General features: G+C 22.7%; 4 protein-coding genes across 4 annotated transcripts; 1 reads left to right on the top strand and 3 right to left on the bottom strand.

Annotated features, from left to right (window-relative positions):
• Positions 1-1650: 1650 nt before the first annotated feature.
• On the top strand, positions 1651-3108 carry PY17X_1022500 (actin; the record flags this gene model as incomplete). Its single annotated transcript, XM_724560.1, has 1 exon — positions 1651-3108. The coding sequence occupies one exon, from the start codon at positions 1651-1653 to the stop codon at positions 3106-3108; it is 1458 nt and encodes a 485-aa protein (XP_729653.1).
• Positions 3109-3914: 806 nt separating this feature from the next.
• Positions 3915-6689, bottom strand: PY17X_1022600 (uncharacterized protein; the record flags this gene model as incomplete). The annotated part of the gene is made up of 1 exon (XM_724561.3): positions 3915-6689. The coding sequence occupies one exon, from the start codon at positions 6687-6689 to the stop codon at positions 3915-3917; it is 2775 nt and encodes a 924-aa protein (XP_729654.3).
• A 1457-nt stretch (positions 6690-8146) lies between these two features.
• On the bottom strand, positions 8147-9619 carry PY17X_1022700 (conserved Plasmodium protein, unknown function; the record flags this gene model as incomplete). Its single annotated transcript, XM_724563.1, has 1 exon — positions 8147-9619. One exon carries the CDS (start codon positions 9617-9619, stop codon positions 8147-8149), a length of 1473 nt encoding a protein of 490 aa, XP_729656.1.
• Positions 9620-10910: 1291 nt separating this feature from the next.
• PY17X_1022800 (ERAD-associated E3 ubiquitin-protein ligase HRD1, putative) lies at positions 10911-12802 on the bottom strand (the record flags this gene model as incomplete). The annotated part of the gene is made up of 4 exons (XM_022956261.1): positions 10911-11171; positions 11285-12148; positions 12234-12497; positions 12668-12802. 4 exons carry the CDS (start codon positions 12800-12802, stop codon positions 10911-10913), a joined length of 1524 nt encoding a protein of 507 aa, XP_022813326.1.
• Positions 12803-12981: the final 179 nt, after the last annotated feature.

A 12981-nucleotide genomic window follows, 5' to 3' on the forward strand; every position in this document is an offset into this window, starting at 1 on the left:
CAAATTAAAAGCAACTATTTTCTCTACATTTGTTACATATTTATAAGATAACAATTTAAAAGTAAAACGGAAATTGGAAAAAAAAAAAAAAAAATATACCAATTTTTTAATTTTTTTAATGAATTTTATTCCATCAACCAAAAATATTATGCATTGTTCAGGAAAATAGCCATTTAAATAAAGTAAAAAAAAAAAATATAGCCATAAAGTCAGGTAAATATGCACATTTTAAAATGTTTTGAAAGCTATAATTCCCTTAATGGGTATACATAAAAAACATCGCATTACTGTTCATGCAAAAAATTAATACATATGCAAAAAAACATAAATTTGTCTATTAATTCAAAAACCAAAAAGTATTGTAAAATAAGCAAGTTGGAGGTAAAAATAGGCTGAGAAAATTTTGTTAAACCTTTAAACTTATTTACGAAAAATAATACACAGGGAGACTATAAAGAAATACTTTTTGTGAGGACCTTAAGACTCCTATGTTTGATTGATTTATATAAATTATACATATCCCTTTTACAAGTGTTAATAAAAAAAAAAAAAAAAAAAAAGGAAGAATGCTTTAATATATATTTATTTTTAAATAAAACATAGTAGTGTGTCATTTCAAAATATTTTCCTTATTTTTATTATTCATGATTGTGTGTAACTGATATACATTTATTCGTGTTTTACATATATTGTGTAACTAACATAAAAATTTTATTTTTTCATCATATTATATATATATATATTTTATTAAATTTGTTGTTAGTATATTACAGCCTACATTTTTACAACATGTAATTGTGTAAAATGACAAATGAATATACATATAATACAAAAATTGGTAGTATAGAAAAAAGAAGAAAACTTATAAAATTATGATAAAATAAGCAAAACTATATAAAATATATACAGATATGGAAAGGTAAATTAATGCTAGAATTTTTTTTTTTTCTCATTTCCTTTTTTTAATATATGCATTAATATAATTTTTTTTTTTTTGCGATAATAGTTTTTGGATCTTTATGGAGAAAACATACAAGTGCTGCATATTTTAGGAATTTATTATATATGTATATATAACTTATTTGGATACCTTTTTATAATATTTTATTCTATTATTTATTTACAATTTTTTAAAATTATTTAACTTTTTTATGTTTTTCGTGTTTTATTATTATACTTTTTAATTTTTTGCATTCCTACTTAAAAAAAAATAGAATGAAAACAGCTTAACATAATAGGATCTAAAGATTTGCCATGAATAAAACAGTACTAAAACAAAAGCCACCTTATTTATATTTTATTACATATTTGGTATTTGTTTTTTTAGCTACTTTGAAACATTGATGGCTTAAATGCATACATCAGAACTAGTACAAAACATATGCATGTATATAGATTAATAAAAAAAGATTAAAAAGTGGAGAGAAATATGAACACATGTTTATAGGAGGTACCAAACAAAAAGTTGTGAGGATATCCAAAGAAAGAATTAAATATTTATACAGTAGTGCCCCCCCTCCCATTTCCATATAATTGAAAAGAAAAGCATTGATGTATAAACAAAATAGTATATACATATATGCATTTTTTATGAATAAATAAGTGACTAGGTCATATGGTAACAAGCTTAAAGATATCGTTCTAAAAAACATGACCTCCAAAAATGAAATAACTGAAAGCCTTTTATGTGGTGGAGAAGATATCTCAGCACTTGTAGTTGATTTGGGTTTTTATAGTTCCAAAATAGGGCACAACCAAGAAGATACACCAAGAATATTTTTAAATAGCATATGTGGAGAGGATATATATGACAATGGTTATATTAATAATGTGGAAGAAGAAAAGAAGGGGGTAGGTACGAATAAATTAAAGTTTCCACTAAATATATATAATAGACATGAAAATGTAAAAATAAAACCTTTATTTTATAAGGATAGTGTAAGTAATGAAGTTATATTAAATAGTGATGTATTTGAAAAAATATTAGAATATTCAATAGAAGGAGTAGATATAAAAAGAGTATATGAATGTAGTGATGAAATAATTGATCCTTTTAAAATAGGTGGATTAAATTTAAATATTAGTGAGCATCCAATTCTTTTATCTGAATCTAATATACATAATAATAAAATAAGAGAACAAATGACAGAAATACTATTTGAAAAATATAATGTTGCTGCATTATATTTTGCTAAAAAAGCTAAACTTACATCTTTTAGTTTAGGGAGATCAAATTCGCTAGTTATAGATATAGGGTTTAGCTCGTTAAATATAAATGGTGTATATGAAGGATATGTTCTTCAAAAAAATTCAATGGATTATAATATTGGAGGTGATTATTTTGATAAGTTAATATATAATAAGTTGCAAAAAAATAATGTTAATATTTTGCCATACTTTTGTAAAAGCTATATAGGTAATAATAATAATGGAAATATAGATTTGTTTAAAAATATTCATAATTCATATAAAGAGGAAGCTATTTTAGATGTAATCAGATATATGAAAGAGAGTGTTTGTAAAGTTCGGGTTGAACACAATAGTTTCAATGGAAATAGTGCAAATGAAAGTAATAATAATGAGACTTGTAAAAAAAGTATAAATAGTAATGAAAGCGATAACAATTTAAATAATAATTCTGAATATATTAATAATGAAAGTTATTCTTTAAAAGAAGAATTTTTTGAATTACCAGATGGATTTAAAATTAATATAGATAATTATAAATATGATATTGCTGAACATTTATTTAAAAGTTCACAATTTGAAAACAATTTCAAAGGATTACCACAATCAGTTATAGATTATATTATATCATCTGATGTAGATATAAGAAAAGACTTATTACAATCTATTATAATAACAGGTGGATCTTCATTATTTCCAGGTTTATCTGAACGATTATTTTATTCTTTAAAAGAAAGTGAAGCTTTTGCTAATTCAATTAAAGTAAAAATATTAAACATGACATCAATTGTGGAAAATAAATACTCATCATGGTTAGGTGGGTCTGTTTTAGCTAGCTTGGGTACATTCCAACAATTATGGGTCTCCAAAAGTGAGTACCTTGATTCAGGACACAAACTTATATTTGACAGGTGTTTTTAAGAAGGAATATCTTCTGCATAAATGTGTATACCATTTTATCATTTTGTGAAATCATTTTTTTGAACTTTTTTTTGTTTAAAAATCATATAACTTTATAATACAAGTGTAGGAATTAACATGTGTTGTTAAAGTATACTTTTTTTTTTTTTTTTTTTTTTTTATCGCATTACTGTATGTGTGTGCAAAAAAAAAATGAACAGGTAGCTATTTTTAATACATATTTAAACTTGTTCATATTTTTTTATAATATTCGCAAAAAACTTATGAACATGTTAGAAATTGTCTAATTAAATTATGAACGGTTAATTTTTTGATTAATTTTTTGATTAATTTTGTTGCATTCAAAATAAAATTTAAGCTAAATTGAGAAAAACCATTCAATCAAATATGAATGTTAATGTTAAAAAGTTTAAGGTTTTTCTTATAATGGCCAAATGCAAAAATTACTTACTGGCTATAAAAAAATGAAGTAGTAAAGTAGCAAAGAAATATGTATACGATTAGTACACATGTTCATATACACACATTGAGGAGGGCCCAAGATGTGCTCTTTCCCTTCATAACATAAGGTCGTATATATGTTCATTTGGGGTGATAAAAAATTAAAAAATAATAAAAATAATAAAAATAATAAAACATATATATAATGATGAGACTTTTTGAATGGAGAGACATCTCATTTGTGATATGTATACTGATAACATAAAAAAATAAAAATAAAAATAAAAATGTAAATTTTTTTTAAAATTAATTAAAGTTTTCCATATTCATTGGGTACATATAACTATATTTTAATTTTTGGTAAGCTACTCATTTTCAGCATGTTTGAAATCTTTCAAAATGTTATCTATAACATATTGTGGTATTTTCGAAATATTTTCATAATCACTATTTAAAGATGATAATATTTTTTCCCATAAATTTTCTCCTTGATATGTATTAAACATATCTGAACTAGCCATTTGTTCATTCTCATTATTATTATTTCCTTCGCTAGTTGTATTAAAAATAATTTTAGATAATAATTCTTTATTATCACAATTTATAGGTATCCAATAATCGTTATTTAATTCTTCTATTAATTGATTTAAATCCCATGTTGCTTTTCCTATAAATCTTTTTATTAATTTTGTTTTTTTTTCACAATCTGTATTTTCATTTTCTTCGTTTTTTATTTCGATATCTTTTTCTTCTTTATCCGTTTTAACAGGGTTAGTTAATTTATCGTTATTTGTGTCAGTTTGAATGTTATCATCATTTAATTCATAATTTGTTTTACCAAATATATTATGTTCATTTAAAGATGAAGAATTTACATCATCATTATATCCTTCATATAATACATCATTTATTATGATATTTTTTGACAATTTTTTTATATTATGTAAAATAGTTAATCCAGGTAATGGACCTCCTAACCAGAATAAATTTACTGGATTTCCAGGATAATAATTTTTATTAACAGATTTTGATTTTATTTTTTCTATGGATGATGAGATTTTATTTTGTTCCTTTCTTTTTGTGTTTATTTCATTTTTTAATTTTTCAAAAGTTTGTTTATCTATATCAACTACAGAGTCGTTTTCATCATCATCATCATCTTCTTCATCTTCTTCATCATCTTCTTCATCTTCTTCATCATCTTCCTCATATTCTTCATCCTCATCATCCTCATCATCCTCTTCTTCATCATCTTCCTCTTCATCTTCGCACATTTGTTGCTTTGCACGTGTCCTTAAAAGTTGTTTTTTATTTTTTTTTTCGGTGGGATATGGTTTGTCTTTCTCTAATTGATCATCATCATTAGTTAGTTGATTTGTTTCTCTAAATTTTTGTATTTTTCTATGAATTTTTTCTTTTTCTTTTTCTGTTAATTTATGTTTGTCAGTTTTTTCAGTATTATCTTTTTGTCTTATTGTGTTAGAATTTTTTAAACTTAATTTATTTTGGAATTGATTTTTATTTTTTTTTTCTTTTTCTTTTTCTTTATCGAAAATATGTATTCGATTATTTATAATAACAACTTTCCATTTGTTATATTTTTCAAAATATATTTTATAAAATTCATTTAAAAATTCAAGTTTTTTAATTTCACATTTTATATCTGTCATGGATCCAATATTATATGAAGGTAAAAATCTTAAATATAATGGAACCTTATTTAATTTTATAATATAATGAGTAATTATATCTAATAAATGTTCATCCATTAAAATAAATAAATTATTATTTTTAATATTTTTTTTATTTACAAATTGTTTTGACGTTGTTCTAAATTGTATTCTTAAAAACATTTCTTGTAAATCTTTTAATGTTGGAAAATCATCATATTTTCCATCATTTGTATTTTCATTAGTTTCATTCAAATTTGGTACAATTGCATTATTTAAATTTTGATTTGTTGCAACTAATTCAGTATTATCACTAACTTTTGTTTTATCTGTTTCTATAACATTGCTACATTCAGCAATCGATTTTTGATCCTTTTCAATAGATGGTTGTATATTTTTTTGAATTTGTTTAGAATTTTTATTATTGGAATTATGATCTGATATATCATTTTGATTATCTTGTAATTCTTGATTTTTTTTTTTTTTTTTTTTTTTTGAATATAAATTATTTAATATTTTGTTAATTTGCTTTTCTTTAGATAAACACATATTATTATTATATAAAGGATGTTTATTTAATATCAAACCATATACAATATTATTTTTATCTTTGTGTGTAATTATAATAACAGATTTATTCCATAATGTATTTGAGGTTAATGGGTGTGAAATTAAAATAGTTCCTTTTTTTATTTCATTTTGTCCATTTCCACTTTTAAAAATAGATAAGTTTGATATATTTTGTGTTTTATCATCAGATTGAATATGTTCATTATTAGTTATCGTATTATTTTTATTTATACAATTTTTTAAAACCTGAGTTAATCTCTTACTTTTTTGCAAAAACATATCATCATTTTTTATATGTTTTTTTTTTTTTTTTTTTTTTGTTTTTCCATAAATTTTTATATTGTTATTATCATAATTTTCGTTCAATTTTTTTATGTCTATAATGTGTATATTATTTTTAAACATATTTTTTTCATCTTCACAAGCCCATATTTGTTTTTTATTCATTAGATAGTTAATATTTTTTAAGTTTGAATAAAATGTATAGCGATTATCATTATTATCTGCCCCAATTTTGTCTGCCCCAGTTTTGTCTGACCAAATATTGTCTGACCCAATATTAGCTTGACTATCCAATTGTAATATCGAATTTTTAATTCGGCCTAAATGCCTCATGGCCGTAAATCCCAAATTATAAAAATCTTCATCATTTTTTAAATGTTTTCTCAAATATTTTATAAGTTCATTTCTTAGATTTTTTTTTTTTGATTTTATTGGACAAAAATGGGTATTTATTTTTATAAAATCTTTTAAAAATTTATTATATATATCACATTTTTCATTTTCATATCTATAAGCATTTGAAATAAAGCATTTCCACACACTATGCTCATCAAAAAAGTTTGAAATTTTTCCAACATTTCGAGCTAACAATCTTATAACTTGTTTCTTTCCTTCCATATTAATTATATTTCCATAACTATGCTTTTTATCTTTTGAATTTCGTACATTACATAAATATATTTTTTTTTTTTTTTTTTTTTTTTTTTTTTTTACCAAAAAATATAAAGAGATAATACAGTATTATATATATTAATGTGTAATGATAGCTGATGAAAACAACTGAAATTTATAGTTGGGGTTATAATATAGTCTCTTCTTTTAAATTGTGATAAATTGTTTATACAGCATAATACAAATTACATAAATGTATAAACGGCAAATTATATATTCCCTCTCTTTTTCTAACTAAGCCAAATTATTATTGTGTTTAAAAAAATATAATATATTAAGTAAAATATTTAGAGAATAATTTTGAACATTTGTAAAATTTTGATACTTCTCTTAAATTTCCAAGGGTAATATCCTGAATAGAAATTTTTCTATACCTTTTTAATTGCTTAAAAAATATAGCAAATAAAAAAATTCTATGAAAAATGGTCGTAAAAAATATCAAAAAAAAATTATTGTATTTTATGGAAGTATAAATGTACTGCTTGGCAAAAAAACATACATACTACATATGCATCAAAGCTATCAATTTGATGGCATTTTTTTTTTATAGATATCCATTATTTCCTCAATAAATATTTTGTATGTTTGCAAAGTTATGAATGTTTTATTTTTTTATTTTTTTTTATTTTTTTATTTTTTATTTTTTTATTTTTTATTTTTTATTTTTTTGTTATGACTTAAAATATTGTTCACAACATTTGTTACTTCTCTACCAATTTAACAATTATCTATTTTTGTGGAAAACATTTTTATGATCTTCATTTTAATTAGTTAATGGATGAACACTATATATATCCAATTTTTATAAAAAAAAAATATATTATTTTTAATAAGTCAAAATAAAAATAGTTATATACATACACATATGTCGTTGTTTTTTTTTTTTTTTTTTTTTCACGGCCTTTCTACAAAATATAAATTTTTTTAAACATTTTTTAAAGTATGTTTTTACTTAAAAATTTGAAAACATGTAAAAGTAATATGGAATATATAAAGGCATAATCCAAGTTACAAGAAATGACAATTAAAGAGGCAAGCACTATATATTTTGAGAAGTTGAAAAAGAAGAGAAACTATAGAGCCACATGTATATATGCACATGTGTATGCACATATGATATGTCTCTGTATATATATATATACATACATACATGCATACAACCATCTCTCCAATTCATTCCAACTTCAAATATATATACAAAAGATATTCCATACATTATCACAAATCGCAAATAAAAATAATATTATTTGTATAGAGAGGTAAATAAAAAAAAAAAAAAAAAAAAAAAAAAAATGAGAACAATATAAAAGGGTACATATATCCTATTTTGTAGCAAAAATAATTTATCGTGTAAATGACCCAAATTTTATAATTTCAAAAAATGATTGTAGAGATGAAATATTTTACAAAATAAATGATGTTGTCTTATTGAAAGATCTAATTTTTTTATTATTTTTAAAATTATGAAAAGTGGCATATCTTTTTTTTAACGGATCAAAAGTGTTACTACTATTTGTTAATAAATTTCTGATTTGTTTTTCTATAATTGATAAATTTTGTTTTCCTTTAATACCTGTTAAAATTTGAGAAATAATTTGATCTTCTGATTGTATATTTAAAAATAGTAAAAAGGTTTTTTTTATATATTCTTTTGTTTGTGGTAATTTTGCATTCATAAAATTTATGAACGGTTCAGAAAAATCAGATAAGTTAATTTTTTTTAAATTATCAATTGACAAATTATTTAAAAACTGATAAACTAAATATCCCATTTTCATACATATAGATGAATTAACATTATTTGATTCTGTACAAATTAATTTTAAAATTTCAAAATTATTAATAATTGTATTATTTATCACAAATTCAGAAATAGCATTGGTAGCACATGTATTTAAAAAATGATTTTTTATATCTAATTTTTTTATTATATATGGGAAAATTAAAGAAAAAAATTTACTCAAAATTATTTCATTCTTTTTTACACTTATACATAAATGTTTAATTGTTAAGAAACCATTTTTGCTTATACTAGATCTAGGACTATAACAATAATTTATTATATATGGAATAACAAATTCTAGATTACACCATTCTTTAAATATATCACTATTTTTTCCTAATATTTGCATATTTGCTAAACATGTAAAATCTTTTGTCCAATGTGTTTCTTCTTCATTCTTTTCGGCAATACTATTGTCTTTTTTTTTTTCGGAAATATTATTGTCTTTTTTTTTTTCGACATTTATTTTTTGACTAATTTGTGCTGATATCGAATTATTTTGAAGTTTGTCTACGCTATCTTTATCTATATTTATCTTTTTCAGTTTTGTTATTTTTTCTTTCATTTTTAAAAGGTATATTACTATATCTTTAAATATAACAATGGATATATCTCGTACCATCGCATTTTCATTTCTCCATTCGTAATTATTATTAACAACCAAATTAGTATTAGCTTTTTCACATGTACTGTTCATAATTATATCTGAAAAATTATGAACACAAAAAAAATCACTATTTTCATCTTTAATAATATTACTTTCTTTTTGAATATCAGTACTGTTCTTTTTATCATCTAAAACAATTTTCAATGTTTTTTGGTACTTTTTTAAAATATCATTATTGTCTTTGTTAATTAATCCATATGGTAAATTTGTTATATTTGGTATACTATTCCATTCATAATAATTTATGACAAAGTCATATAATATGTTTTCATCAAATTCGCTATTTGAATTCATTTTTGTTTTTATATTTTCTTCTCCTAACTCATTCTTAATCGTTTCCACTGAAGAATCGTTTTCAACACTATTTTTGGTATAATTATTATATTCTCTAAATTGTTTTTCTTCTTTAATTCCATCTCTTTTCATGTTTCAGTTTGTTCACAAGGCGAGGTTATTTTCGTCGTGTAAAAGGGAAGCAAAGGGGCGGGTGTGCGAAACAAAATACATCAAACAAATAATCAAATAAATAATCAAATAAATCAGTAAGCCAAACGAGATAAATTAAAAATAAAATCACATAAATTAGCACATAATTAAAAATAAATTAAAAATAAACTAGCACATAAATTAATATTAAAATGAAATAATAAAATAAGTAATAAAATAAGTAATAAAATAAATGACAAAATAAATGATAAAATAAGTGACAAAATAAATGACAAAATAAATGATAAAATAAATGATAAAATAAGTGATAAAATAATCTTGCCTGTTAATAATTTTCCCTTACTTTTCGAATTTTTTTTCTTTTTTACAGCCAAAAGTCAGGAAAAAAGTATATGGCTATAAAAGTGTGTGCAAAAGTTTTAAACAAAAATATACACATATAATATCTTGTTTCCCAATTAAAACATATTTTCACCTCTCTTTATATTTTCCATGTTTTTCTCCTTCTCATGTGCATCAAATATATTAATACAAATGAGTAAATTTTTTTTTTCTTTTTTTGAGTGCATATATTTTATCACTTTTGAAATACAGCATGCCGAAAAGGAAAAATAGGAATACGTGAAGAAAGGCGAAGAAAATAAAAAGTTTTTACTTTGCTGAAAAATATTATGAATTATTTTTTCAATGTGATATTAATATTAAGAATATTGGAAAGACAATTCATTTTGATTTATAAAGTATCGAAAATAACTCCTTTTAAAATAAAAAGAGAAAACTAAATTCCCAAAATATAATTTCTTTATAATTGTGTTAACATTTTTTTTTCGCTTTCTCTCTCTATATATAATATTGTTAATGAGTAATATAAAGAAAAGGAATAATTACAACAATTATCAAAACATAATCTTAGTTTCTTTTATTAATCCCAAGAAAATATGAACAAAATTAAAAACGTAATAAATAATATAGGTAACAATTAGTAAAATAAGCAAGGTCATATTTTTCTTGTAAATTTTTATTAAAAAAATAATAATAATTTAATTTAGTTTTTTGATTTTTTTTAAAGTATATAAAATATTAAAATAATTAATAAATGCAAGAATATTTACATTTGTAAAAAATTCATTAGGTGCACACACAAAAAAAAAAAAAGAAAAAAAAAAAGAAAAAAAAAAGATATAAAGTGGTATAAAACAAATAGATGAAAACAAAAAAAAAATATATTTAAATGTAAAAAATAACAAAATAATATGTAGATCTATCAAGATTACATTGATGCACAAATATCTTTTGTATATTTCATGTCTGTAATTAATATTTTCTCCAAATAACTTCTTAAATCATTTATTTCTGGAACATAATGAAGTTTTTTTAAATATTTTTGAACATCATCTTCTATATTATTAAGTCCTGTGTAATCACGAGAACCATATATACTCCTAAGCATTACACTTGCTGGCACCTTATAATGATTTATTTTGTCGATTTCTTTCAAACACGATAAGGAGAGTTCTCTGTAGTAGTCGCACTGTAAAAGAGGTGGAAAATGAAACGGTGTAGCAAATGAAACGGTGTAGCAAATGAAGCGATGTAGCGAAATGAAACGGTGTATGGAATGGCAAAGTGGGTAGCTAAAAATACCATGTCAGTCAAAATTTGGATTTTTTTTTTCATATTTGAATTTTGAACAAAGGCATCCACAAGAGTATTTTCTGTATTATTGGAATCTTGATTTTCTATATTATTCAAATATTTAAAATGATGATTTGGTAAAAAATTTTCTTTCATAATAATTTCTTGGGGAGTAAGAGGAGGGGTTGATTGTTTTAGTTCTTCATTTTGTTCAGGTTTTTTTTGATCTTCTTTTTTATTAGGGTATGGTTTTATTTCTCTTCTACATATAGGACATGTTTGTTGCTGTATGAACCATGATTTTAAGCATTCAATATGAAATATATGAGAACATTCAAGTTTTTTAGATCCAATTTTTAATTCATCTCGACATATTATACATGTCCCTGCTTCTCTTAATTCATCTTCAGTTGCGTTAATAAATTTTGTTTCGATATTTTTTGTCAACTCTCTATATCTTTTAAATGACTTAAATTTTGTTATAAGGGTTTTAACAACATGTATAATATCTGCAGCCATGTGCAATGGTAAATTACTAAAATTATTTAAAATAAAAACAAAAATAAATACTAAGAAAATAATTAAACTTAATATATCATGTACTATATCTAAAAAAAATAATATTGTTGATTTATTTGGTAATCCGTTTGGTGATCTTATATCTATTATGTTAATAAAAAATTTCATAATTGATATTTGGCATGATTCAAATATACTTAGCGTTTCGAAAAATAACCACAAATACATTGTAGAATTTTTAAATGAATTCTTATAAAAATATCTAAACATAAATAAGTTTGAAACTGATAGAAGAACCATGAAGATGAACAATTTTACAAGCACTCGGACTCTCGGAATTCCTAGCTCAAATATCTGAACGAGAAGAGGAAAGAAGCGGCATGAGGTGGGCACAAAGAAGCGAGATGAGGTGGGCAAGGCTACAAAGCTACAAACTTACGTGCGAAACTCGGGAGTACAAAATTAAATGGTAAACTTTCAAAATGACGATAATAGATAAATATTTAATTAAAACAATTGAAGAGACTTCTTTTCCATTTATTGTAGGTTTTGATAAAACTAAAAATAAAATTGTATCCATAATAAATATTCGCGCATTGTCCATTAGCTGCTCGACTTCTAAATATCTCAATTCCCCAATAAAGAAGTTTAGGAATAGCTTGCAAAATAATATGAACGCCATCAGGGAGAAGTTGTAAATTATCTTAAGCGAACGAAAAAATGGACAAAATGAAGCAGAAAAATGAACAAAATGAATGGGCGAACGAAAAAATGAACAAAATGAAGCAGAAAAATGAACAAAATGAACAAAATGAAGTGGACAAAATGAACAAACTAATGGAAGCGGACGGGGGCTTCCTCTTTTGGGCATACCGTTTTGGGAAACTTCTCCGTTGACAAATAAATAATAATTGAATAAAATTCGTCATACTTCAAAAAAGCATAAATGAGAATAGAAGCCATAGTTAAATGGCTTAAGAGTATATATAATCTCATATTTATTTCCATTATATTTTTTATATAACTATCCAAGGTATTATTTTGTTTGTGTTAGCAAAAATGAATTTCTTTAAATTTGATCATACGTATTATGGATACATTATATGTATATGCATAAATTGTATAGCTTATATGTACATAAAAGGCTGCAAAATGGTTAGTCTTGTTAAATATAGTTACACAATTTT

Source organism: Plasmodium yoelii (assembly GCF_900002385.2).
Source record: "Plasmodium yoelii strain 17X genome assembly, chromosome: 10".
In the NCBI taxonomy this organism is placed as follows: Eukaryota; Apicomplexa; class Aconoidasida; order Haemosporida; family Plasmodiidae; genus Plasmodium; species Plasmodium yoelii.